The 27,933-nt window shown below is 49.5% G+C and overlaps 2 protein-coding genes and 1 long non-coding RNA gene across 15 annotated transcripts in view; all 3 read right to left on the reverse strand.

Moving 5' to 3' along the window:
- LOC309334648 (uncharacterized protein) overlaps window positions 1-27,933 on the reverse strand; it is a 193,453-nt gene that overhangs the window by 50,391 nt on the left and 115,129 nt on the right. For 4 of the 13 annotated variants that reach the window (XM_081849122.1, XM_081849116.1, XM_081849121.1 and 1 more), the window contains 2 exons: window positions 23,646-23,819; window positions 23,280-23,453 (listed from right to left, as the gene is read on the reverse strand). The exons of 1 other annotated variant lie outside the window; for it this stretch is intronic. In XM_081849122.1, coding sequence (XP_081705248.1) covers window positions 23,280-23,453; window positions 23,646-23,778 — 307 coding nt within the window. In that variant the 5' untranslated portion in view covers window positions 23,779-23,819. Of the gene's footprint in view, window positions 1-32; window positions 125-1,565; window positions 1,975-3,106; window positions 3,187-11,339; window positions 11,494-23,279; window positions 23,454-23,645; window positions 23,820-27,933 lie in introns of those variants that run through there. 8 more of the 13 variants (XM_081849125.1, XM_081849120.1, XM_081849119.1 and 5 more) reach the window with 6 other exon arrangements.
- LOC309334752 lies at window positions 13,137-18,641 on the reverse strand. Its single transcript, XR_014153245.1, has 2 exons — window positions 16,647-18,641; window positions 13,137-13,308 (listed from the first exon to the last, which is right to left on the reverse strand). It is a non-coding gene; the product is annotated as an uncharacterized lncRNA (long non-coding RNA).
- Window positions 19,118-23,198, reverse strand: LOC309336366 (uncharacterized protein; the record flags this gene model as incomplete). The annotated part of the gene is made up of 3 exons (XM_081851986.1): window positions 23,113-23,198; window positions 20,628-21,608; window positions 19,118-19,122 (listed from the first exon to the last, which is right to left on the reverse strand). The coding sequence occupies exons 2-3, from the start codon at window positions 21,562-21,564 to the stop codon at window positions 19,118-19,120; spliced, it is 942 nt and encodes a 313-aa protein (XP_081708112.1). The 5' UTR covers window positions 21,565-21,608; window positions 23,113-23,198.

Genomic DNA, 27,933 nt, shown 5'->3' on the forward strand with positions numbered 1-27,933 from the left:
TTTGAATTTTTCTTTCAGATTAGTTCCTCTACTTGTTTAGCCTGGATTTGGCCTTGAGTCGCTTGAGCTCCTGGTCTCAGTGCCAGAGATGACTTAGCAGTTGAGCTGCCTGGGCCCAAAACCTCTTTCTGCTCAGTAATAGGATCTGGCTCCCGCTGTTTCTTAGCCACCTCCTCATTTTCCTTATTCACGTAAAATTGAGTAATTTTTGCTTGTGCTTTCTTTAGAGAAACTCTCTTTGGAGGAGGGTCTGTGGCACTCGGAGAGAGAACATACATTTTGTAACTACTCTGGGTCAACACTGTCTTTCCCCTTAATTCCTCATCAAGTTTCCTGATATCATTAATAATAATAATAATAATAATAATAATAATAATAATAATCCTAGCCTGAGGAAGAAATTGAGGCTGAAATGACTGAACAATGGAAATGACTGCTTGTGAAAGAGGAAGAAGGGAAGGGAGTTACTGCCTTTTTTGGCTGGTATTAGCTAACGTATTTATGGGACCCGGAGATTCAAAAAGCCTGGCTCGTTCCAGGGATGGATTTAATTTGGCTCAGTCGTGGAATCCGCTCCATCTCCAAGCTCAGTCATTTCTTTGCTCAATCAAAAACAGACAGAAACAGAAAGGAAAACAGAAAATTTGAGAGGATGTGCTGCTCTGGTTCGGCAGAAGCGGCTCAGTCCTGCTGGCCACATGACCCGGAAGCTGTATACCGGCTCCCTCAGCCAGCAAAGCGAGATGAGCACCGCAACCACAGAGTCCGCCACAACTGGACCTAACGGTCCGGGGTCCCTTTACCTTTACCTTACCTCCATGGCCCTGAGATCTCTGAAGCCTACATTGAAGAAAGTCGGGGCAGCTCAGACCAGCCTCCTCATGGTTTGAAGACTGGTGGAAGAATATTCCCAGACAGAACTGGAGATACCGTATTTTTTGCTCTATAGGACGCACCTTTTCCCTCCTAAAAAGCAAGGGAAAATGTGTTTGCGTCTTATGGAGCAAATGCAGGGGGGAGGCAGGCAGGAAAAGCCCCCAAGAGCCGCACACAAGCTCCGTGCAGCTCCGTGCAGCTCTTGGGGGCTTTTCCCCAGGAGGGAGAAGGGACTGACTGGCCGCATCAGTCCCTTCTCCAACCTTGTAGGAAAGCCCACAGGAGCCACGCGCCCTTTAAAGAGCATGCCACTCTTGGGGGCTTTTCCCAGAGGAGGGACAAGGGACTGACTGGCCGCTTTTGTGGGAGATGGGGGAATTCCCCCACCTCCCGCAAAAGCAGGGAGAAGCGCACAGGCTGCGCGCAGAGCTGGGGGGGGGATTATATTTCCCCCCTTGATTTCCCCCTCTGAAAACTAGGTGTGCCCTATGGTCAGGTGCACCCTATGGAGCGAAAAATACGGTATATCTCCTATTGAAAGTTTTCCATTCCAGGAGAGTTGTGGGTGTGTTAACATCTCAGATGCTGCAGGTGGCGCTATGGGGCTCCCTCAAAATAGAGGAGGTTTGTCCTTCAGAGATCTGTATGGAATTTCAAAACTGATCTCATGATCCAGCAGGAAGCCTTACCAGAGAGGCCACGATCCCAGGATTCTCCTCCTTGACTTCCTTCTGCAGAGCTCTCTGGTCAGGATCCAGCAAAGCCCAGTCCTCCTCTGTGAAAGGAACAGCTACGTCTTCAAAGCACACTGGACCCTAAGGGAAAAAGGGAGAAGAAAGATGATATTTTTCTACACATTGCTCTGTTCTTTTCTGAAACAATTTTGTTGTGTATTTAAATGATGGGTACAGTGTTGCTTCAGGATAAGAACAGAAACTGCACAGTGGTGGCAGCGGAGGCCCCATTATCAAATGTGGTACCTCAGGTTAAGAACAGTTTCAGGTTAAGAATGGACCTCTAGAATTAATTAAGTTCTTAAGCCGAGGTACCACTGTATTAATCTTTGTGTAAGCGGGGGAATTCACATAATAATAATTTTATTATCTATACGGTACTCATCTTCAGGTAAATCTTTGCAAGCATTCCCATTTTCCAGATGGAAGGACCTCCTCTCCCTTCATCTGGTGGGGTGGACCCTCCCCCTGCCCTCAAGCCAACTTCAAGGGGCACCAGGAGGGGGAGGGGAGGGAATGTTGGTTGGTTGGCATCCATGTGTCTTAGGAGACCACGGAAGAGTGTGTCTTTGGGAGTGAGGTCCGGTTGTTGGAAGGTAACAGCGCCAGCTGTGGGTGTGGAGACCAACAGGGGAGAGACATAAACAACTACCTGACATTCAGAAGACATCCTAAGGCAGCCCTGTTCAGGGAAGTTTTAAATGTATGACATATTAGTGTCTTTTTCGTTTTTGTGGAAGCCGCCCAGAGTGGCTGGGGAAACCTGGCCAGATGGGCGGGGTACAAATAATAAATTATTATTATTATTATTATTTGTTGTTGTTGTTGTTGTTGTTGTTGTTGTTGTTGTTGTTGTTGCATCTGGGACACAGGAAGTGGTCCAGTTGTGCTGCTGGAGATGCAGACGGGCTTTTCTTCTCCCTGTGCTCCCCCCATGTGGGAATGTTCCTATCCGGCTACAACCTCTCTTCACAAAAGTGACTTATCCCTCCCTCTGAAGGGGGTTTCTTTGCTTGCCCAGTTTTCCTTGACCCCAAGCCCCCTCCCCCCAAAAAGAAGGCAGCATCTGGATCCCAAGGAAGAGCAGAGCTGCATATTTCCTGCGATCTCCCCCCCCCCCCCGCCCCCGGCTTGGCAGAGAGGACAAAGGAGGACCCTCTCCTGCAGCAGCAAAACTGGGCCAGTGTGGTGTAGTGGTTGAGAGCGGTAGTCTTGTAATCTGGGGAACCGGGTTCGCGTCTCCGCTCCTCCACATGCAGCTGCTGGGTGACCTTGGGCCAGTCACACTTCTCTGAAGTCTCTCAGCCCCACTCACCTCACAGAGTGTTTGTTGTGGGGGAGGAAGGGAAAGGAAAACGTTAGCCGCTTTGAGACTCCTTAAAGGGAGTGAAAGGCGGGATATCAAATCCAAACAGGGACCCCCACGCCCCCTCCCTGCCCCCCTGGGACCCCCTTCTCCCCATGGCACCCTCAGGGGGAGGAGAGAGGAGACTCACCCGAGTCCAGGAGGGGCTTTTGCAAAGGAGAGAGGAGAAAGCGGCCTCCTCTCTTCTCGCAGGAAGGAATGGGGGGAGGACCTTCACTTCCCGTCCTCTCTAGGACTCCAGCTCTGCTCCTCTTAACCCTTGCCGAGCCCAGCCCTCCCTCTCCCTCCCCCCTCTGCCCCCCTCTGCCCCCCTGGGAGCCCGACTCGGCGCCAGGGAGACGGGGCTTCCCCAGGAGTCTCCTCGAGAGCAGGCGCCAGGGAGGAAGAGGAGTCCCAGATCCCCCCAAGGGAGACCCTTCCAAGTCTGCCCTCCAGCTCCCCATCTTCCCTGGGGCAGCCCCACTGAATCGGGGAGACGCCCCCTTCCCTGGGACGTGGAGGCTGGCAGGCCCAGCTGGGCTTCTTCCAGGCTCTGGCGGAGTCAGACTTGGGGGGCCCTTTCCCCCCTCTCAGTTCGCCCCCCACACCCAGGGGTCCCCTCAGCCCTCCTTCTTGGGGGTCTCCCTCCACTCCCCCCCCTCTCAGTCAGACACCCAGGGGGTCCCCTCAGCCCTCCTTCTTGGGGGTCTCCCTTCCCTCCCCCCTCTCAGTCCGCCCCCCACACCCAGGGGGTCCCCTCAGCCCTCCTTCTTGGGGGTCTCCCTTCCCTCCCCCCTCTCAGTCCGCCCCCCACACCCAGGGGGCCCCCTCAGCCCTCCTTCTTGGGGGTCTCCCTCCGCTCCCCCCTCAGTCCGCCCCCCACACCCAGGGGGCCCCTCAGCCCTCCTTCTTGGGGGTCTCCCTCCGCTCCCCCTCTCAGTCCACCCCCCACACCCAGGGGGTCCCCTCAGCCCTCCTTCTTGGGGGTCTCCCTTCCCTCCCCCCCCTCAGTCTGCCCCCCACACCCAGGGGGTCCCCTCAGCCCTCCTTCTTGGGGGTCTCCCTCCCCTCCCTCCCCCCAGCTTCTCCCCTTGAACTCCCGCCTGACTCCTCTTCCTCTCCCCCCTCAGACCCTCCCTCAGAAAAGGCGCCTTGCATTTTCCCGCCAAAAGGGCTGGCTCCGCCCCCCTGGGGGGCATGGCAGCCAATCAGAGCGAGGCTCCCGCCCCCAGGGTGAATTTCTGAGGGACCAAGTCCGCTGACTGGCCTGGCTCTGCTGTCCATCACAGGCCCAACCAAGGGGGGCATCTCTAGAGATCATCTCCGTCTGTCAGTTACCTGTCAATCCATTTTCAACTCTTTGGGTTTGAGATCATTTTGCCAGAGCCCTGAGGGGCCCAAGTTTCATAAACAGTGTTCAGAAGTGGTTGGGTCAACTCCCTGCAGGAGTTTCTTGTTGTACATTGTTTTAATGCTTTGTATTTCTTCTGAGACTGTCACCCAAAGTGTGTTTTATAAGCTGGTCTCCGGCTGTAAGAGATTATCTTATTTTATCTTATCTTAATAAATGGATGGCGGAAAAGTCTGGGAAGGGGCGAGAGGCCCCTCCCTGCCCCCCTCCAGGCTCCTCTCAGGTTCATCCAGGGTCCAAAGCCGCCTCCATTTTGGGGGGGCCAGGAAGGGAGTGGTCCCTGCAGCTTCGCCTGCCGGAAAGGGGGCGACATGCAAGAGGCCAGCCTGGCAGGGTTGTTGTGGAAGGAGGAGCTCCTGGGAGGAAAGGAGGGGCCAGGGAAATGCCATTCTGCCAGTAAAGTGCCTCCGTCTCTCTCACTCCTCCTCCAAACGAGAGCCAGGGGTGTGTATATATATCTAGGTAGGTAGGTAGGTAGATGGTAGAGATAGATAGATGATAGATAGATAGATAGATAGATAGATAGATAGATAGATAGATAGATGAAGGATATAGAGCCCTAAACGGCCTCGGTCCAGTATATCTGAAGGAGCGTCTCCACCCCCATTCTTCTGCCCGGACACTGAGGTCCAGCGCCGAGGGCCTTCTGGCGGTTCCCCCACTGCAAGAAGCCAAGTTACAGGGAACCAGGCAGAGGGCCTTCTCAGTAGTGGCGCCCGCCCTGTGGATGCCAAAGAGATCAACAACTACCAGACTTTTAGAAGACATCTGAAGGGAAGTTCAGGGAAGTTTTTAATGTCTGATGTATTACAGTATTTTAATTTAAATTTTTTTTTTTGGAAGCTTCCCAGAGTGGCTGGGGAAGCCCAGCCAGATGGGCGGGGTATAAATAAATTATTATTATTATTATTATTATTATTATTATTATTATTATTATAGAAGCGCAGCAGGACAGGCCCAGCTTTGCTCCCCTTCAGGCCGATGTTCCCCTTTCTAGAAATGGGGGCCTAATGCTTCCCTCGCTCTCTGCTCCCTTCCCTGAGTACTTCCACCATTCAGTGCTTTGGATGCAGCCCCGCTTCCCTGGTGGAACAGCAGGATTAAGGGCACCAGGAATATCTACCCTTTACGAACTCCAGAGGGGAGCTTCTCGCTCCTCCTGTGACAAGATTCCCAAAGGCTGAGGGTAGCTTGAGAGAACTAGCCTCTTTTGAGACAGCACCAATTTCCATTTCTTCTGGATCAAAACCCACAGACGCTCTGTTAGGATTTTTCCAGAAGGTTCTACAAGTATCTATCAGGATGGTAAGAATTTTATTACAGTGAGCCAGAAAGGATGTTATGTGTTCCATGTCCTCTGTCAGTGTTACAAGCCACCCAGTGACTGATAATCCCTCATTTGTCCGAAAAGGTTGGGAGAAGGAGTCTTCTATCCTTGCTTTAGCATTTCCTGAGGATACACCTGAATAGGGGAATTGTGCATTGTGAGGGGAGGGAATGGTTGGTTGGTTGGCATCCGTCTGTCTTGGGAGACCACGGAAGAGTGTGTCTTTGGGAGTGAGATCCAGTTGTTGGAGGGTAACAGCGCCAGCCATGGGTGTGGAGAGCGACAGGGGAGAGACATGTGTTGTTGCATCTGGGACACAGGAAGTGGTCCGTGTTAAGTTGTGGGTTGACATAGCAGACGACACAGCGATTTCTCCAAGTAGCTCTTTATTTCGTAAGCTGGAATAGAACTGACTGCAAACAGCTCAGCCGGCCTGCTTTTATAGGCAGCTGGCTGTCAACATTGTAGCAACAACAGCCCAGAGTTTCCGCCTAAAATAACTGACGTGGACCTGAGTGAAAACTATCGACAGACCTGAGTGAAAACTATATACAATATCCCCCTGCTGGCCCAGGGTGAAACTTCACTACATAACACCCCTCCCCACCGAGATAAGGCGTTAGTTACAATCGTAATGGTTTCCTTATATACAGCACTACGCGTAATGGTTCAATTAGGCACAAAAGCATATCGGTTACATTTCCCATACTTAGACCAACAGTTATACCTGTCCAACAACATAGTCCTTTAAATAAGTTGGGCGCTTGGGAACTCTGCCAGACCGCCGGGGACTGGTAGCCAAGTACGGAGGGCCACACAGTTCTTGCTGAGGCTGTGGTGCGACCCTAGGTGGCGTTGGAACCAACTCCCCTGGATCCGCTGCTGTGGGTGGAGCCTCCGCAAGTGGAGTGGTCTGAGTCTGTGGTAAGTCTGGCAGACCCTCTGAAGCGGCTCGGTTCGGCTCCACGCTGGCAGTTTGCGAGGGAGTTGTAGGTGGGGTCTCACCATCTGTACGTGTCTCTTCTGGAGCCGCAAGCGCAGTTGGGGGCACCTCGGTAGTGTCCAAGTCCCCAACCCTGCGCCTAAGCTGGTCTATGTGCCGTCGCCACAAGCGTCCGTCTTCGAGTGCCACCTGGTACGAGCGAGGTCCAGTGACTCCCACTACTGTGGCTGGCACCCAAGGAATGTCCCCCACATAGTTCCGGGCAAAGACCTGGTTTCCTGGGACAAATGACCGTGACGCGTTGGCACAGCCTGGGGGTTCAGCCACGGCAAAGTCCGGGTGTAGCCAGTCGAGTGGTGACCTGAGGCGGCGGCCCATAAGCAGTTCAGCAGGACTCCGCCCTGTGGCCGCATGAGGGGTGATGTGTTGCACGAACAAGTATTCGGCGACCCGCTCATGCCAGTCTCCCCGGTCCAGGCGCGCCAGTGCCTCTTTTGCCGAGCGCACCATTCTTTCCGCTTGCCCATTGCTGGATGGATGAAAGGGTGCCGTTAGGGCATGGCGGATGCCCAGTCCCAAAAGATACCGCTCAAACGTGCCTGACGTGAACTGCGGTCCGTTGTCAGAGACAAGGACATCAGGACACCCATGCGTTGCAAACAGGCCTTGCAGCACCCGGACGACAGCTTCGGTAGTGGTGGAGGGCATCAGGGCGATCTCCAGCCATTTGGAATAGGCATCCACCACTACCATAAAGGTCCGGCCGTGAAAGGGGCCAGCCAGATCGATGTGCACCCTCGACCAGGGTGTCTTTGGCGTCTCCCAGGTGTGTCGTGTCCCTTAGCTGCCGGTGGTGCAGGCCTTGACTCTTGGCACGCTTGACAGGCGGACACCCAGGCAGTGATGGCATCGTCCATATTAGGCCACCAGACGTAACACCGAGCCAACGCCTTCATTTTGACAATTCCCGGGTGGCCAACGTGCAGAGCCTTCAGGACGCGCTGACGGAGTCCCTGGGGAATCACCACGCGGTCTCCCCACAGCAGACAGCCGCGATGAGCTGAGAGTTCATGTTGTCTGGTTGCGAAGGGCTGGAACTCTGATGCAAAAGGCCCTTGTGGCCACCCCCTCCACACCCAGTTGAGCACCCGGCTGATGGTGCGATCCTGGGCAGCCGATACAGGCGCTGCCGGAAGATCCTCAATCAGAAGGAGCGATGAAACTGGAGCCTGGTCTTCCACAAATGCTGGAAGAGGGCAACGGCTGAGGGCGTCGGCATGGCCCATCGATTTCCCCGGGCGATGGATGAGCCGGTAGTGGTAGGCAGCCAGGAAAACAGTCCATCACAGCATGTGTGGCGAGAGGACCGGTGGAGTTGGACGATCACCGGCGAGGAGGCCCAGGAGTGGCTTGTGGTCAGTGATGAGGTCAAAAGTCCTGCCATAGAGGTATTCATGGAACCTCTTCACTCCAGCCACAAGTGCCAGTGCCTCCTTGTTGAGCTGGCTGTAATTCCGTTCCGTCGGAGATAGCGTCCTGGAAAAGTAGGCGAGCGGTGCTTCTCTTCCGTCTGGAAAACGGTGACTAAGGACAGCACCGATGCCAAAAGGTGAGGCGTCGCAGGCAAGGACCAGCGGCCTGGATTCACTGTACTGTACCAGCACACTGTCTGATGAAAGGAGAGCCTTGACTGCGTTGAAGGCCGCCGTCTCCCGATGACCCCAGGCCCAAGGCGTCTTAGTGCTAAGGAGTCGGTGAAGAGGCTCAGCCACTGTGGCTTTGTGGGGCAGGAACATGTTATAAAAGTTCAGCAGCCCCAGGAATGCCTGCAACTCCGTCTTGTTCTTTGGGATGGGGGCCTGCTGGATAGCGTGGATCTTGGATGTGGTCGGGTGAAGGCCGGAGGCATCGATAAGATAGCCCAGGAACTCTACCTGTGGAATGGCGATCTGGCACTTCTCCCTCTTTACCTTGAGCCCGGCCTCTTGGAACCTGGTCAGCACGGCACGGAGGCGCTCGAACAGCTGCTGGTGTGAGTCTGCAGACACCAAGACATCATCAAAATATGGTACCACGCCCGGAAGCCCTTGCAGGAGACGCTCCATAAGGCTTTGGAAGATGCCAGGAGCCACACTCACCCCGAACTGCAACCGGTGGCAACGGAATGCCCCCCGGTGGGTGACGATCGTCTGGGCTTCAGCAGTGGCATCATCGACTGGCAGTTGTTGATAGGCTTGGGCAAGGTCCAGCTTAGCGAAGACCTTACCCTCACCCAGGGAATGCAGCAGGTGTTGGACAACAGGAACCGGATAAGCGTGCTGCTGAAGTGCCTTGTTGATCGTGCACTTGTAGTCAGCGCAGATTCTCACCGACCCATCTGGCTTGACAGGCGTGACGATGGGGGTTTCCCACTTGGCGTGGTCAACCGACTCCAAAACTCCTTGGGCGATCAGTTTGTCCAGTTGTTCGTCCACCTTAGCCTTGAGAGCAAAGGGAACCCAGCGTGGCTTTAGCTTGATGGGGGCGACTTGTGGATCAAGGCTAAAGGAGATGGGCGTACCTGTATATTGCCCCAAGGTGCCGTCAAAAACCTCGGCAAAGTCTTTGACCAGACCCTCAGTCTCTGCGTTAGAGATGCAATTGATGCCGGTGACTTCCAGGCCGAGGGCATCAAACCAGTCTAGCCCTAGGAGGCTTGGTCGCTGACCTTCGACCACCACCAACCGGAGCAGGCCCGAAAAATCCTTGAAGGCGATCCGGAACCGGCCAACGCCTACCACGGGAATGTCGTTTCCCTGGTAGTCTCTCAGGTGTACGCGGTGAGAGTCGAGTTGCCTTTTGGACACTCTGGGTACCAGTCTTTTGATGGTGCTCCATGACACGATGGACAGGGCAGACCCGGTGTCGATCTCCATGTCACATGGAGCTCCTTCAATGAGCACGTTCAGCTTGCGTCGCGTAGACGAGTCGGTTTGGCCAATCGTGGTTCCAGACGGGCAGCGGCAGTTGGTGAGAGCGAAACAACTTTCCTTGGCAGACTGGAGTGAAGACTTGGACTTACGAGTCAATGAAGGGGGGGTGTCAGACGGAGCTGATCGGCAGACCTTAGCAATGTGGCCCCTTCTGGAACACTTCCTACAGATGGCGTCTCTGAATCGACACTTGGCACGGGAATGGTTGCCTCCGCAGCCGGCACATTCCGGTTGGCCCTTGGACTTCTGTTGGAACTTCCTGCGCTCCCGCTTTGTCTGGTGTACGTCATCGTCTTCACTGGAGGATGCCTCATCACTGCTGGCCTCTTTGTGATGCACTGGAGCTGGCTTCCTAGCAAGATGCGGGCTGCTGGACTTGCGGATCTCCTGGGCGGAGCGTTCAGCAGCTTCCGAGGCCACAGCCTCCTCAATGGCTTTCTGTAGTATGAGGTCTGGCTTGGTGAGGAGACGCCATTGCAGATGGATGTCCCGGACCCCGCAGACAATTCGATCCATCAGGGCATCGTCTAAGTCTCGGAACTCACAGTGCATTGCAGCCTGTTGCAGGGCGGTGGTGTATTTGTTGATTGACTCCCCCTCTGCCTGGTTCCGGTGGTAGAACGCATGGCGGGCAGCAATCTTGGACGGCTTTGGTGCGTAGTGGTTGCGGAGCTTCTCTTGGATCGTGTCCCACGGTGTTGCCTGGACTGCTTCAGGCGCAACCAATGCTCGGGCCGTCTCAAACACCTCAGGCCCACAGAGGCTGAGGAATAGGCCCCGCTTCCGATCCTTTGATACTGCTGTCAGCTCGTTGGCTTGGAGGTAGCAGTCGAACCGAGCGAGGTAGGAGTCCCATGATTCAGAGGCTGGCGCAAACGGCGGTAGAGGCACAAGTGAAGCCATGATTCCGATGCTGGCGTGAAGGGCAATGGATGGAACACAGTGCTCTTAGCCAGAACAGTCAGCTCTGAATTGGTTCTGTCCAGTGATTTCGCTCAGTGATTTTGCTCTGTGATTCAGCTCAGTGATTCAGCTCAGTTCAGAGGCTGGCCGCATCTGGCTGTGCTCTGATGTCCATTGATCCCATCCTCGTCGCCAGTGTTAAGTTGTGGGTTGACATAGCAGACGACACAGCGATTTCTCCAAGTAGCTCTTTATTTCGTAAGCTGGAATAGAACTGACTGCAAACAGCTCAGCCGGCCTGCTTTTATAGGCAGCCGGCTGTCAACATTGTAGCAACAACAGCCCAGAGTTCCCGCCTAAAATAACTGACGTGGACCTGAGTGAAAACTATCGACAGACCTGAGTGAAAACTATATACAGTATCCCCCTGCTGGCCCAGGGTGAAACTTCACTACATAACAGTCCAGTTGTGCTGCTGCAGATGCAGACGGGGTTTTCTTCTCCCTGTGCTCCCCCCACGTGGGAATGTTCCCGTCTGGCCGCAGCCTCTGTTCACAAAGGTGAAGGGGGTTTATTTCCTTGACCCAAAGCCCCCTCCACAAAATGAAGGCAGCATCTGGATCCCAAGGAAGAGCAGAGCTGCAGTCCTCCTGCAAACTCGCCCCCTCCCTGGCTTGGCAGAGAGGACAAGGGAGGACCCTCTGCTCCCTGACTTCGGGGTCTCCCCCCCCAGGCATGACCTGAGCAGGGACCCCCAGGCCCCTCCCTGCCCACCTGTGACCCCCTTCTCCCCATGGCACCCTCAGGGGGAGGAGAGAGGAGACTCACCCGAGTCCAGGAGGGGCTTTTGCAAAGGAGAGAGAAGAAAGCAGGAAGGGAGGGGGAGGGGGGAATTTAGCCATGGCGGACCTTCACTCCCCCTTCACTTCCCGTCCTCTCTAGGAATGCAGCTCTGCTCCTTTTAACCCTTGCAAAGCCTAGCGCGCCCCTCCCTCTCTGCAGTTTTCCTGCTTCTGCGCCTGCGCTTAGGGGCTGCCCCCCTTCCCTCTCCCCGCCTCCCTCTGCCCCAAGGAGCCCACAGCCAACCAGACGAACTGCAAGGAAGGGGGGTCCATGGGGGGGTTAGCTTGGCGGGGGGAGGAGGGAGGGGGCTTCCCAGCCAGGAGACCCCTCCTCTCCCCAAAATAACCCCCCCACCCCGTCAAGCGGTTTTTTCTGCTTCTGCAGCCGCTTTTCATCCCAGGAAGAGAGAGGGAGGAGGAAGAGTCCCAGGCGAGGAAGGAAACGCACATGCGACCCGGGGGGGGGGGGGCTCAAGAGGGGGGGGGACATGTTGCTCAGGGGGGCGGCCCCTCCCTCTGGGACTCATCCCAGTTCAAAGCCAGAGGGACCCCTGCCATCCTTTCCCGTGTTTCGTGCCAGAAAACCAGTTTCTCCTGGGCTCCCAGAACCACATGAAGGCAGGAGACCCCATTTCCCACCCCAGAGCAGGGCTGGACCAATCAGAGGCCTCTCCATTGGGCAGCTGGCTAATCCCCTTTCAGATTCCCCGGGGCCTCCTCCTCTCCTTCGCCCGGTTTCCTGAGGAAGTTTCCCCCCTGAGTTTCCCTCATGGCTGCTCCCCCTCCCAGCTTCTCCTTCATTTCTTTTCCTCTTTCCCCCCATTGTTTGGGGGCAGCTGGATTCCCCCCCCCCCCAGCCAGGCAGGCCCAAGAGGAGCCCACGGAGGCGACAGGGCCAGGAGATGGCGTTTCCCGCCTTTTTCTGAAAAAGGCGGGAAGGCCATTTTGTTTCTTCCAGAGGCCCCAGCCGCTCCCAGAGACGCCATGGCTCCCCTGTGGGCCTCGGGGGTCCCATGCTCTCGGGGTCTCTCCCGTATGAAGGAGGGTGGCACCTTTGGTCCTCAGCCGCCTTCCTGCCATGATGGCTTGGCCTCCGCAGGGCAGCCTCTCTCCTCGCCATGTTGGCCCCACGGAGGAGGCCTCTCCCTTGGGAGACGCCAGGCAAGCGGCCTTGGGGGATCTGCCACGTTCTGCGAAGGGGGCCAGGAGGGAAAGGCCCTCTCTGTCTCAGAGGCACAAGGAGCAGAAGAATAACAGTAGTAGTAGTAGTAATAGCAATAGTAGTAGTAATAGTAGTAGTAATAGTAGTAGTAGGTGGAGGGTTCCCTCAGGGGACTTTGACCCCCAGACGAGCATCCTTGGTCACCCCAAGATTCAGCGCTAGGAGAAGGGCTCCACCCGCAGGCCACGGGGAAAAGGGTCTCTGGAGGCAGTGGGGGGACTCTAGAGAACTGGCTGAACTGGGGTCCTCCCAGTCCAGCCCAGACAAGGAAGAGAGGGAGCTCTCAGAAGAGGAAGCCATTGCGGAGAAGAACCAGACTTGGCTGTTCTCTGCTGAGGGTCTCCTGCCTTTCTTCCAAGGCTTCCAGGGGGTGCCATGGCCAGAGGAAGACACAGCCCCCCCCCAATTCCCTGCAGGACCCTGGGGAGCAAGCAGAGCCTGCCTCAGTTTCCTTCCCCAAGGCTTTGGGGGAACCTTGGGGTGCGGAAGGAGGAACCCCAAATGGAGCTCAGGCTCCTGGCAAGTGGGGAAAGGAACATGAAATGGCACTTTCCAGGTGAGTCTCAATACAATACGATAATCTTTATTGTCATTGTCCCATACGAAATTAAAAAAATGTACATCAGACATTCAAAAACCAACAAGCCTGCTATCCTAGCTATCCCAAACTGGTTAGCCCCCTAAACACTCTGATACCCCATAATTAAAGACAATATACTCCCATAGAGACTACCTTACTGTTGGAGCCAGCCGTCACAAGTGGCATTTGTTTAGGGTAAAATAAAGACACAGAAAGCCAGCAATATTTCCATAATATGAGAGAGCAGCTCGTTCAGACTTCTTCTCCTCTCCGGTCACTTTTTATTGTCCTTTGTTCTGTCCAGCCGCATGGCCGTTTGCCAATCTCATGTTACCTCCGCGGACTGGAGAACCATGCAGTGCACATAGAAATTAAAGAAGGAATACATTGAATACAGCAACACAACATAACACAAATAACTACTATAATGATCACTAAAATTAATAAATGTCGAAGCCAACTTCCATCCGGAAGCCAAGAATATAACCACGCCCATGGATCTGCCACAAGGCAACCATAACTCTCTTTGGAGTAAGTAGCTGATATTACTACTCTGTTGGGACCAAGTAAAGGCTGCAGTAAATAAGGAACTGATATGAAATTGCTCATCAGCAGCATTTGCTAAGCCAGGGATAGAAGAATTCAGACTCCAATTTGCATGGTAGGTTTCTTTTCTAGTTTTTAGCCATGCACTGGTGTCACTTCCATAGCACTGAGATTGGTCACTGTATGTTCCTGTAAGAGAACAAGAGCTATTAAAGGTGAAATTCAATGTATATTGACAGTTTGGATATATGCCCCATGATTCTTTCCCCTCTTTAATTTGAAAACAAATGGGGGCAGGCTCATGGAGGGTCAATTGTACTGGAGGCCAAAAAGATTGCTTAGGTGATATAACATTTGTAAATTGAAAAGATCCATTGACAGGCACACCATGAAGCATTAAGCCTGAATGACGGGCAAAAGGGGGTATGTGCATGCACAGCCAGCATCTAGCAGCATGCAATAAACTGGTAAACATAATCATATCTTGTACAAAAATATTATCCCTCCATATTTTATGATAATTTTCTCCCCTAAAAGTCTTATTCAACAATACAGTTCTTCTAGTTTGAGAGTGGCTGAGCCGTGGAAACTGCCAGCCAGAGTAGGATTCTGACGACTGCGGCTTGCCAGCTGATAAGGTGAAATATGGTGGTTTCAACTGGACTGTGTCTTCTGCTCCTCTTCCTTGTATAACAGTGCAGGAAAGGATGGCAAGGCAAATGGTGAGGAAGGCAAACACTGCCAGATGCAGTTTGTGTGCAGCACCTCTAGGTGGCGCATGCAGAAGGTTTTGATGCTTCATCCACAAAATGCTGACAAAGTGTAGGGGAGTTCCGCATGCTGTGAGGCAGGACAACCCACTGATATCGCTGGGTGGGTTGAGAATTGTTATATACTGGCAATGTAAAAGCAAACTGTTCCTGTCTGCTGGGGCCAGTGGGATGAAAGTGGTTCAATGTGGCCGAAAGTCAATTGTTCAGAAATAAGCTGTTCAGAAACAAGATGGTGCCATTGCTGCGGATTTTTCTTTTGGTGGAGGCCACTGTTCTACCCACACTGAGGTATCAGTGATCTTGGTTTGCCACGCTGGAAACGTTGTATCAGTGGCTACAGGCTGGTTTTTATTCAACGCTGCTGTTAACAGATGAGCTGCTGTACATACAGACTGACAAATGCAAAGTATAGCTGCTGTGTCTGTGGCAGGATTGTGTATTATCGGTTGTAACGCAACCTTACAATCCTCATTTGCATTTTCATAGGCCAATTGTTTGATAATTATTTGTTTGGCTTCAGGATTATCAATTTGGCGACTCACTGCTGTAAGCAGCCTGTCCATAAAGGAAGAATATGATTCTCTTGGCTCTTGTCTGATTGAACCCCATCTAGACTGAACACTGGTGGGTTCTGGAATTTTTCTCATTGCTTGTTTAGCAGCAAGAGCAGTATCCCTCAATAAGATTTGCAGCAGTGTGGCTTGTAGTGAGGCCTGAGCGAAGGGACCACGCCCCATCATGGTGTCTAGGACGTCTGCAAGGGTAATATTTGGATTATTTCCCCTGATTTGTTGTAATAAGGCCGGAGCATATGCACGGCATGCAGTTTCCCATTCGTGGGCAAACAATACACCTGCTGATGGGGGTAAAACTGTACTGGCCAGAAGCCTTATGTCATCTGGAACCAAAAGCTGGGCGAATGTGGCATCCAAAAGTGCCTGTGTAAATGAGGCTTGAAGTCCATTATTTTTTATTGACAATTGCAGTTCTTTCAAGATTTTAAAATCAAAAGGTTGGTGTCGGGCTTGAGTTCCTGCTGGGGCACCAGCAGGTGGCACAATAACAGGGAATGCCATAGTATCCTGAATTAAAGAGCAGGCAAGGACTGCACATTGAAAAGGGGTAGCTGGTTCTGCTGCTGAAAGAGCAGGGTCATTTCCAGCCAAACCACTGTATTTTTGCAGGATTGGGTCCTCTGGTGAGGAACTGTAGTCCGGAGGTTTGGGTTCTGGAGCTGCTGGCAAAGCAAGTACTGGAACACATGGCAGGACAGCAGGCTGAATTAAAGAAGCTGAAGGTTGTGTTGGCAATGCAGCCATGGAGATATTTTTTGGTGATAAAGACCCCATAGCATAACGAATCTTGCACCACGCATTTAAAATTCGAACACCGAAACTGGGGTGTCCATGAAAATGTGCTCCAATCTTATCCCATTGTTTTAATTCCCAAGCCCCATCTGCAGGAATCCAGGGGCAATGCTCATTGATGGCTTGAATAAGCTGTATCAAATCACCCTCAGGAACTTCCAATTTGTTGGAGGAGAGGAGAAATTTTAAGTCCTTTAAAAATTTCTGTTGCGGAGATGACAGGGAGCTGCCCATATTTCTAAAATCAATATAAAAGGGATCGAACTCACCGGGATCTTTTTTTAAAGATGTAAAGCGCTTTGCAATCCTTGCCGGATGTAGTGGGCCGATGATATCCACTGCTTGGATCGAAAATCCTCTCACAGTTTCTTTTAAAATCCTCTTAGTCTGCCTCAGACTGTTTCCTTTAAGTTGCTTCTCACGGTTCTCTTTGAAGTCTGAAGTCAGTCTCACACTGCTTTCTTTTAAGTTTTCCTCTTCTTTTAATTGAGCCTCAGAGAGGGCACCACTTGTTGGAGCCAGCCGTCACAAGTGGCATTTGTTTAGGGTAAAATAAAGACACAGAAAGCCAGCAATATTTCCATAATATGAGAGAGCAGCTCGTTCAGACTTCTTCTCCTCTCCGGTCACTTTTTATTGTCCTTTGTTCTGTCCAGCCGCATGGCCGTTTGCCAATCTCATGTTACCTCATCCGGTCAAGCTTTTATTGCCCCTTTACCATATAAGGTAATCATTGCCCAGAGGAATGTCAGGGGGCACCCTGCAGTATTTACAAGACTCTGCCTTGGCTTTATGACTCCCACACCTTACACTGCATTTAAAACCAAAATCGCATTTGGATAGAAACTGTTTTTCAGGCGGCTAGTCCTAGTCTTTATATCCCTGTACCTTCTTCCAGAAGGCAGAAGCTGAAAGAGATCATTTCCAGGGTGCGCACTATCCTGCACTATCTCTGCAGCTTTCTTATCTAGCACCTTCTGCAAATGCCTGCAGGGCCATGAGTAGTATGCATGAAAGCATCAATGCTAAATTGAGCAGATACCCGAAGGCAGTGCGGATTTTTGTGGGGGACTTCACTCACACAGATGTGAGGGCAGCACTCCCTAAATCCCATCAGCACATTGAGTGTGCAATAAGGGGAGAAACTACTTTTGACAAGGTGTATACGAACACTGGACGGGAATATGAGGCGCACCTTGGTGGTTCAGATCATGTGTCCCTGCTTCTGACACCAGTGTACACACCCCTCAGAAAACAAGGCCAGCTACAAACACGGATGGTTACGGTGTGACCTGAGGGAGCCTCTCAGCAGTTGCAGGACTGTTTCCAGGAGACCGATTGGAATATGTTCGACTATCAAGATCTAGAAACTTCTACATCAATGGTCTTAGATTCAGCACAGGAAACACACCAGGGAAAGGTATTTTAAGCTGTATCCGAATAGGAAGCCCTGGATGACGGGAGAGGTTAGGAGATTATTGAAGGCCAGAAACTGCTTTTAGAACTGGGGACCGGGTACCGTATGGTATAGAAAGAGCGAAGTTGAAGAGGGGTATCAGGAAAGCAAAAGCGGAGTACAGAGGAAAAATTGAGGACCATCTGAGAAATCTTGATACTAGACAAATGTGGCAGGGAGTTCAATATCTGACTGGATATAAATCGAGAAATACATCAGTGGTAGAGAGTACTGCTTCCTTGGTGGGAGAGTTGAAGACCTTCTTTGCCCGATTTGAGGTAACACCAACAGTGACTCCAACAGGGATGTCAGAGCTATTGGCCTCACTACCTGCAGGAAATGCTGTCGGGGTGGAAGAGGGAGAAGCGAGGCGAATATGAAAGGAGGTAAACACAAGGAAGGCTATGGGCCCGGATGGGGTGGCTGGCAGGGTGCTAAGAGATTGTTCGGACCAACTGGCAGGAATCTTTATGAAGATTTTTAACCAGACTCTGGCCCAAGCCGCCGTTCCACCCTGTCTAAAATCTGGTACCATTATACCCCTGCCAAAAAAACCAAAGAGAGACAGTCTGAATGATTTTTGCCCTGTGGCGTTGACACCCATTATAATGAAATGTTTCAAAAAAACTGGCAAGGAACCGTATCATATCTTGTCTGCCAGTAGGACTTGACCCTTACCAGTTTGTGTACAAGGCAAAGAGATCCACGGAGGATGCTGTGGCTTTACATGCTGTCCTGACTCATTTGGAGAAGAAAGGGAAGTATGCGAGATTTTTATTTGTAGACTTTAGTTCTGCATTTAATACTATTCTTCCGCATAGATTGGTGCCCAAGCTATTAGATCTGGGACTTCCACCGTGTTTGTGCAGGTGGATATTAAATTTTCTATCAAACCGTTCCCAACGGGTCAGGATGGGTTCCCACGTCTCTGCGGATCTCATGAACTCCGGAAACGTTGAACAAGGCAAGCTATGATCACGTTTGAGGAAAGGGAATTAAGATGCCTGCTTCCCCATCCCCAGTGGATTAAAATGTCCAAAGATTAGGAAAAGAAGAAAGAAGAGGAAGCAGGATTGGATGAACATCATAAGAGACCAGAATTTTCCATTGTGACTTGGCTGAGATTTGTTGGAACAATTTTTCAAAGGCTTTATAGAAACTGGACCTAGAAGCTGGAGAAATACTAATTTGGATTATTAGACGATCATTATAAGAGTCATATTGCACTGTCTGAGTTGGTTAAGATTTGAAAGCTGGGCTAGGGAGGGAGATGAAGGGAATGTGTCATCTTGGTGAAGAGGAGAAGAAGAAGAGTTTGGATTTAATATCCCGCTTTATCACTCCCCTTCAGGAGTCTCAAAGCGGCTCACATTCTCCTTTCCCTTCCTCCCCCACAACAAACACTCTGTGAGGTGAGTGGGGCTGAGAGACTTCAGAGAAGTGTGACTGGTCCAAGGTCACCCAGCAGCTGCAGGTGGAGAGCGGAGACGCGAACCTGGTTCCCCAGATTACGAGTCCACTGCTCTTAACCACTACACCACACTGGCTCTCAAGGCAGCCCTGTTTAGGGAAGCTTTTAATATTTAATATTTGATGCATTGCTGTATTTTAATATTTTGTTGGAAGCTGCACAGAGTGACTGGGGAAACCCAGCCAGATGGGAAGGGTATCAATAAATCATCAGCATCAGCATCTACTTTTTTGTATTTTTTATATTTTACATTAAGATTCCTTTATTTTTAATTTAGGAGGACACACATAAGAAGAGGAGAGTCGGAGGTGCGAGGGACCTGCAAGGAACGCAGGGAAGGAAGGATCTCTCAGGCTGGGATACGGGGAGAAGGGGGTGACACAGGGGAGAAGTGGGGGAGCCTGCCTTTCTATGTGTTGATGAACGATATGATATATATGATACAAATGTCATAAACAGTATTTTTAGTTTATATCCCCGCCTTTCTCTTTTCTATACAATTGTATTTTGTAAGGGTTGTTTAATATTTTTTGTTTTAGTTCTCTTTTTTGGTTTCCCCCCTGTATGAATTCTGTGATGGGAAGTGAGACTGGAGCTACAAGTGAAGCTCTTTCCACATTCCAAGCACTGATAGGGTTTCTCCCCTGTATGAAATCTTTGATGGGAAGTGAGATGGGAGTTATTAGTGAAGCTCTTTCCACATTCCAAGCATTGATAGGGTTTCTCCCCTGTATGGACTCTTCTATGCAAAGCAAGATTACCTTTCTGATGAAAGCTCTTTCCACATTCCAAGCACTGATAGGGTTTCTCCCCTGTATGAATTCTGTGATGGGAAGTGAGACTGGAGCTACAAGTGAAGCTCTTTCCACATTCCAAGCATTGATAGGGTTTCTCCCCTGTATGGACTCTTCTATGCAAAGCAAGATTACCTTTCCGACGAAAGCTCTTTCCACATTCCAAGCACTGATAGGGTTTCTCCCCTGTATGAATTGTGTGATGGGAAGTGAGACTGGAGCTACAAGTGAAGCTCTTTCCACATTCCAAGCATTGATAGGGTTTCTCCCCTGTATGGACTCTTCTATGCAAAGCAAGATAACCTTTCTGACAAAAGCTCTTTCCACATTCCAAGCACTGATAGGGTTTCTCCCTTGTATGAAATCTTTGATGGGAAGTGAGATGGGAGTTATTAGTGAAGCTCTTTCCACATTCCAAGCATTGATAGGGTTTCTCCCCTGTATGGACTCTTCTATGCAAAGCAAGATTACCTTTCTGATGAAAGCTCTTTCCACATTCCAAGCACTGATAGGGTTTCTCCCCTGTATGAATTCTTTGATGGGAAGTGAGATTGGCGCTGTAACTGAAGCTCTTCCCACATTCCAAGCACTGAAAGGGTTTCTCCCCTGTATGAGTTCTTTGATGCAATGTGAGCTTCGACCCCTCCGCGAAGTTCTTACCGCATTCAAAGCACTGATAGGGTTTCTCCGCTCTATGAATTCTTTGATGGGTAGTGAGATGGGAGCTCTGACTGAAGCTCTTCCCACATTGCAAGCACTGATAGGGTTTCTCCCCTGTATGAGTTCTTTGATGGGAAGTGAGATGGGAGCTCTTTCTGAAGCTCTTTCCACATTGCAAGCACTGATAGGGCTTCTCCCCTGTATGAATTCTGTGATGGGAAGTGAGACTGGAGCTACAAGTGAAGCTCTTTCCACATTCCAAGCACTGATAGGGCTTCTCCCCTTTATGAGTTTTTTGATGGGAAGCGAGATTCACCATCTGACTGAAGCTCTTTCCACATTCCAAGCAGTGATAGGGTTTCTCCCCTGTATGAATTCTGTGATGGGAAGTGAGACTGGAGCTACAAGTGAAGCTCTTTCCACACTCATGGCACTGAAAAGGTTTCTCCCCTGTATGAATTCTGTGATGGGAAGTGAGACTGGAGCTATCAGTGAAGCTCCTTCCACATTCGAAACACTGATAGGGTTTCTGCCCTGTATGAATTCTTTGATGGGAGGTGAGACTGTGCTTGAGACTGAAGCTCTTTCCACATTCCAGGCAATGATAGGGTTTCTCCCCTGTATGGACTCTTCTATGCAAAGCAAGATAACCTTTCTGATGAAAGTTCTTTCCACATTCCAAGCATTGATAGGGTTTCTCCCCTGTATGGACTCTTCTATGCAAAGCAAGATAACCTTTCTGACGAAAGCTCTTTCCACATTCCAAGCATTGATAGGGTTTCTCCCCTGTATGAATTCTGTGATGGAAAGTGAGACTGGAGCTATCAGTGAAGCTCCTTCCACATTCAAAGCACTGATAGGGTTTCTCCCCTGTATGAGTTCTTTGATGCAAAGTGAGATGGGCCCCCTTCCCGAAGCTCTTCCCGCATTCAAAGCACTGATAGGGTTTTTCTCCGGTATGAGTTCTTTGATGGAAAGTGAGAGTATTAGTGTGCCTGAAGCTCTTCCCACATTCCAAGCATTGATAGGGTTTCTCCCCTGTATGAATTCTTTGATGGGAAGTGAGAGTATTACTGTGCTTGAAGCTCTTCCCACATTCCAAGCACTTATAGGGTTTCTCCCCGGTATGAATTCTTTGATGCAAAGTGAGATTCCGGCGGTTACCGAAGCTCTTTCCACATTCTCTACACTGATACAATTTCTCCCTACTCTGTGTTCTTACGTGTGAAGTGAGGCTATCCCTCTGAACGAAACTCTTTCTTTGATGGGAGGTGTCCTGGGAGCTCTGACCGATGTTCTCTCCACACTCTGAATATTTATATGACTTCTCCGCTATGTGCATTTTGTTGTGTTCCCCCTTGTTCTTCCCTTCTAATTCCTCACCATCTGCAATGAAGAGAGAAGCCAATTAGAGCCTCAGGAAGAAATGGAGCTCCAGATCATTGAACAAAGTTAATGAATGCCTGTGATAGAGGAAGAACTAAAAATAGTTAGATGTGGGGCCTTTCTATAGTTTTCACTACCTTGGTTGGCTGGTATTTACTGACATATTGCTTGGCTTTTATCTGGAATGGATTTTGTTCTGGCTCAATCCGTCTCCAAGGTCAGTCATCTCTTTGGTGAATCAAATGTAAACAGAAGCAAAAACAGGGGGCCACTAGGTGGCGCATCGGAAGATGGCTGACAATGACATCTCTCCGTAATTTGGAGGCTATGATGGGGGTAATTAGCCTCCTTAACCCCCCCAGGATTGTGGGGGGGACGGCCCTTGCCTGCTGTGCCCTATACCACCCCCGAATTTGTGGGGGTGGGGCACTAGGCACACTGCCCTCCTGTGGGATTCCGGCACTTCTTGATGCCGTCCCTGATTCGCGCCGCTAGTTGCAAGCATCTTCAAAAGAAACAATTTGGACGAGATTAATTGCACATGCTTCAAGGAAAAAGGGGAATAAAGACTGCTGACAGAAGAGATCTCTGATAACAAGACAAGAATAAAATATGAAAAGATACGTTAAGATACGGTATGACAAATGACTGAGGGGGGAGGGGGGAGGGGGGAGAAAACCTGCCTTCCTTTTTTTTCATGTGATTTAACAAGAATCCCCTCCCCTAATGAGTCAGAAATTAAGGACTTAAGGCTGTGTGGAGATAAACTTTTGATCCAAAGCAATGTTTCAAGATGAAGCTGGAAAGCTAAGAGTTTTGGAATGACGCAGCTAAAAATGCCGCCGCCATTTTGGGAGGCATTGTTGGAGCTCTTGGGTCTGGGAGGAGAAAGAGAGAAATAGAGTTGTTTACTTATCGTGGATCAACTCCTCGGTGGGACTTAAGAGCGACAAATGCCAAAATTTACGATGGAAAGAGTGATGTTATCTACGAAGGAGATATATGGAAACCATCTGGACTTAGTGGAGGAACGGGAAATCCACACAGGATTTTTATACTTGCTATTGGCTTAAGGAGACTAACAGAAGAGATCGTAAAGGAAAAAGAGAAATTATATGAACAAGATATGATGTGGAAACACCAAGATAAGACTGGATAGTATTATGAACTTTGTTTGGACTGATTGGGACTGATTTGGACATTAACGCAGTAATAAGAAGATGATCTGAATTCCCCTTTGGATCTTGAAGTATGGGTTCCCCCAACAAAATTTAAAAATTTGGCTTTGTAATTTGGAATTTATGTGATGTGATTTAATTTGATGTGATTGGCCAGTTAATAAAAATTATTTTTAAAAAAACCAAACAGAAGCAAAAACAGCAAGACTGACAGAATTTACATCAACTTCCCTAAAAACTCTGAAGCCGGCATTTAAGAAGGCCTGGGTGGTTCAGACAAGCCTGGTCATTGTTTTAAAAGGGATGACTAGACGCAGAACATTCACAGAGGAAACAGTTGATATCCCTCCATTCTGGGTTCACGGTGGGGGATGTTAGAATCCCAGATGCTGTAGGTCTCCAGCCAAAGAGTTGAAGTCCCTAGCTGAGCAAGCCCCAGTACCTCTCTGGCTCCATCCATCCATGTCCCCATCTCCCCTCCCCTGGGACTCACCAGATCTTTCGGAGGTCCCTGGGAGGGAACGCTCAGAGGTTGACAGGAGGGATGCAGGAGACAGCCGGACCAGGTCAACCGTCCATCTTCCCCCTTCCATCCTCGCTAGGTTTGCAGGATTCGTCTCTTTCATCCTTCCTGAGGAGTCAAGGAGCCAAAACAAGCTGCAGGCTCCTGGGAGAGAGGAAGAAGCAAAGGGAGCCCCAGAGGCCCTGCAGGGTTTTTCTGGCTGGAGGGGAAGCCTCCCAATATCTTGGGGGCCCCATCGGCAGCAAAATCCCTGCTTTATCTCATTTCTGGCCAAAGAGCTTCCCCTCTTCACCCTCCATCCATCCATGTTCCCATCTCCCCTCCCCTGGAACTCACCAGATCTCTCAGAGGTTCCTGGGAAGGAGCACTCAGAAGTTGTGGGGAGGGATGCAGGAGACAGCCTGACCAGGTCAACCGTCCATCTTCCCCCTTCCATCTTCGCTAGTTTTGCAGGATCCATCCCTTTCATCCTTCCTGAGGAGTCAAGGAGCCAAAACGAGCTGCAGGGTCCTGGGAGAGAGGAAGAAGGAAAGGGAGCCTCAGAGGCCCTGCAGGGATTCTCCTGCCCTAGATATTCTCCTGCCCCTGGAGAAGCACAAATGGGGCAGCCCCTTCCCAACAGAAGCCCCATTTCTATACCTCTCCAGTGGTTCCAATAAATCGGGTAGGCTACTTGCATGGCAATTAAAGAAAAAACAAAAAGAGTAATTGAGAAATGAAAAATAATTGAAGATCCTAAAGAAATATGCAAACAAAATTTCAATTACTATGGGAAATTTTACCATGAAGAAGAAGACGACGAAGAGGAAATGGAAAGATACATAGCACAAAATAAACTCCCGGCAATAGCAGACTGGAAAATAGAACAACTAAATTTACCAACAGCGATGATGGAGGTGCAGAAATCTTAAAAGCAAAGATAGGAAAGTCCCCAGGTACGGATAGATTATTGGCGGCATTTTATAAGAAGTTAGAAGATATATTATCAGAACCAATGAAACAGTACTGAACGGAATTTTAAAAGAAGGAAGAATACCAAAATCATGGGAAGAAGCATTTATCACACTGATACCCAAACAAGGAGCAGATCCAACACTAATAAAAAATTATAGACCTATATCATTGTTCAATAATGATTATAAAATATATTGAATGAAATAATACACAGAGATCAGGCTGGCTTCTTACCAAGCAGACACATGCACAATAAAATGAGAAAACAAATTCCTTCCAGTAGCACCTTAAAGACCAACTAAGTCAGTTCTTGGTATGAGCTTTCGTGTGCATGCACACTTCTTCAGATAGGAAGAAGTATCTGAAGAAGTGTGCATGCACACGAAAGCTCATACCAAGAACTGACTTAGTTGGTCTTTAAGGTGCTACTGGAAGGAATTTGTTTTGTTTTGACTATGGCAGACCAACACGGCTACCTATCTGTAATAAAATGAGAAACATTTTTTCCCCCTTCATGGATCACTGCCTTGCCGTGGCGAAGGGGCTTGAATAACTCAGAGACGCTATGAGCTAAGCTGTGCAGGGCCACCCAAGACGGACAGGATATAATGGAGAGTTTTGACTAAACGTGATCCACCTGGAGCAGAAACCGGCAAGCCACACCAGTATCCCTGCCAAGAAAACTCCATGGACAAAGACAACAGGCATATAAAAGTTATGACGCTGGAAGACGAGCATCTCAGGTTGCAAGGCGTCTAACATGCTACTGAGGAAGAGCGGAGGACAAGGACAAGTAGATTCAGAGCTGATGAAGTGGCTGGGCCAAAGCCGAAAGGACGCTCAGTTGCAGATATGTCTGGAAGCGAAAGGAAAGTCCAATGCTGTAAAGAAAAATATTGCATAGGAACCTGGAATGTAAGAACCATGAACCTGGGTAAATTGGATGTGGTCAAAAATGAGATGGCAAGAATAAATATTGACATCCTGGGCATCAGTGAACTAAAATGGACGGGAATGGGCGAATTCAGTTTGGATGACCATCATATCTACTACTGTGGGCAAGAATCCCGTCAAAGAAATGGAGTGGCCCTCATAGTGAACAAAAGAGTGGCGAAAGCTGTACTGGGATGCAATCTCAAAAATAATAGAATGATCTCGATACGAATCCAAGGCAGACCTTTTAACGTCACAGTAATCCAGGTTTATGCACCAACTACTGGTGCTTAAAAAACTGAAATTGACCAGTTCTATAAAGACTTACAAAACCTTAGAGAAGTGACACCAAAGAAGGATGTTATTCTCATTATAGGGGATTGGAATGCTAAAGTAGGGAATCAAGAGATAAAAGGAACAACTGGCAAGTTTGGCCTTGGAGATCAAAATGAAGCAGGGCAAAGGCTAATAGAGTTCTGTCAAGAGAACAAGCTGGACATCATAAACACACCCTTCCAACAACACAAGAGACGACTCTACACATGGACATCACCAGATGGGCAGCATCAAAATCAATTTGATTATATTCTCTGCAGCCAAAGATGGAGAAGCTCTATACAGTCAGCAAAAACAAGACCTGGAGCTGACTGTGGCTCAGATCATCAGCTTCTTATAGCAATATTCAAGCTTAAACTGAAGAAAGTTTAATCAGAGCTTGTAGGGCAGCAGCTGAAGAAGGAACAAAAAGGGTTTTCTTGTGTGAGTTTCTTATGGCTGATTAGCTGCTCTCCCTGTGCAAAGGTCAGAGGAGGCAGGGCTTCTGTTGAGGCAGGTGATTAGCTGTGGGAGGAGCTTATCAGAGCTTGCAGGGCAGCGGCAGATTGATCCATCTTTTAGATTTAGGGGAGCTAGTCTCAAACGTTTGTTGGGGGAGACCTAGGTTTTTTTGGGGGGAATTATTTGTCCTGTCTTCGTACTTTTTATGATGGAGGACCGCTGTAGTCACCCCCAACGACACGTTCTCAAGATGGAGGGTGAGGGAACAGCTGCAGTCGCCTGCGGTTCCTGCGCAATGTTTGCCATCTTGCCAAAGGTTGCAGGCAGCTTTACCTGCAGCAATTGCATGTTGATTGCCCTCTTAAAAGACAAAGTCCAGCAACTGGAGGAATGTGTAACTACGCTCCAAAGAATTAGAGAGCTGGAGCTCTTCTTGGAAGCAACAGAGCACACCGTCTCCACCAAGGAGGAGACAGGGGACTCCCCTGAGAAGGAGGCTAGTTCACCAACACAGGAGCCAGATATATGGAGAAACGTGACTCAAAGAGGTAGGAGGCCCAGGGTTCGCTCTGATTGTTTAGAAATACACAATCGCTTTGAGGTCCTCTCCCCTAGCATGGAAGACGAAGAGCAGACTCCATTTGAGGATCTCTCCCTCATTACAGTCGATCAGATATATGAAGACAAGCAGCAAAGTCAGCCCTCAGGGAATGTCAGGCGACCTTGGAACGGACAGCTCACGGAAGAACCCCGACCAAACCTAAGAAGAGGCGTGTAGTGGTGATAGGGGATTCCCTACTGAGGGGAACAGAAGCAGTGATCTGTGGGCCTGACAAGATGTCTCGGCAATTGATAGACTACATGGAATTGGCAGAAATGACTGGCAGAATCCGAGACACGGGAGAAGAACAAACAGAAGAAGAATGGAAGAAATTTAAAGATTATCTGCAAAAACATTGTAAATTATATGAATGTTAAAGTGATGCAGGATAGTGAGATAATGTGGCATTAGTGACAAAGCTGAAAGGAATATGCAAAGATGTTCTATGAGTAACAAGTAAAGAAACACAGTTAAATTAACCAAATGATGGGGGACCAGAAGATAAGTGGATAGCAGTAGGAATGGTTAACTTAAAAGAAATTAAGAAATACTAAATTAGTTAAAATAGAGGAAAAATCTGCCGAAACTAAATTGGAAATTTGAATACAGAAAAGGGAGATGTGAGGAAGTCAAGAAAGTAAGTTGTATGAAACTAAGAGTTGAACTTATATATTTTTGTTTGGTTTTCGTGTTTTTTACTGTTCATTGTTTGTTGTTGTGTTGTTTTGTCTTGTTTGTTATTATAAAATCTGTTGAAACTTTAATAAAAAAATTTTTAAAAAAACAAACAAAAACAAGATGTCTCGGGAAGTGTGCTCTCTCCCTGGGGCTAAGATCCAAGATGTAACTGAACGACTGCAAGGAATCATAAAACCCACTGACAAATACCCCTTCCTCTTGGTTCATGTGGGAACCAATGACACTGCAAGCAATAGCCTCCAGAAGATCAAAACAGACTCCGAGGCTCTGGGCAGGAAATTGAAGCAATTAAATGCACAAATTGTCATCTCATCTGTCCTCCCAGTTGAACGACGTGGCCCAGGGAGAGAGGGGAAAATAGTGGAAGTGAACAGCTGGCTTCGCAAATGGTGTAAACAGGAACGGTTTGGATTCTTAGATCACGGACTGCAGTTTCTTGAAGATGGACTTCTGGCAAGCGATGGGCTGCACCTCACAACGGTTGGGAGGAATGTTTTTGCCAAAAATCTCAGAAACCTCATCAGGAGGGCTTTAAACTGACTAATGTGGGGGAGGGAGACAGTGCTCCTGAAGGTAGGAGTCTATCAATTGATGAAGATGATCATCCAAATGTCATAGACCGAATGGAGCAAACAGCACGCAGACCTAGTGGTGAGAGGA

The sequence above is a fragment of the Podarcis erhardii genome, assembly GCF_964252035.2.
Source record: "Podarcis erhardii genome assembly, chromosome: 2".
Lineage (NCBI taxonomy): Eukaryota > Metazoa > Chordata > Lepidosauria > Squamata > Lacertidae > Podarcis > Podarcis erhardii.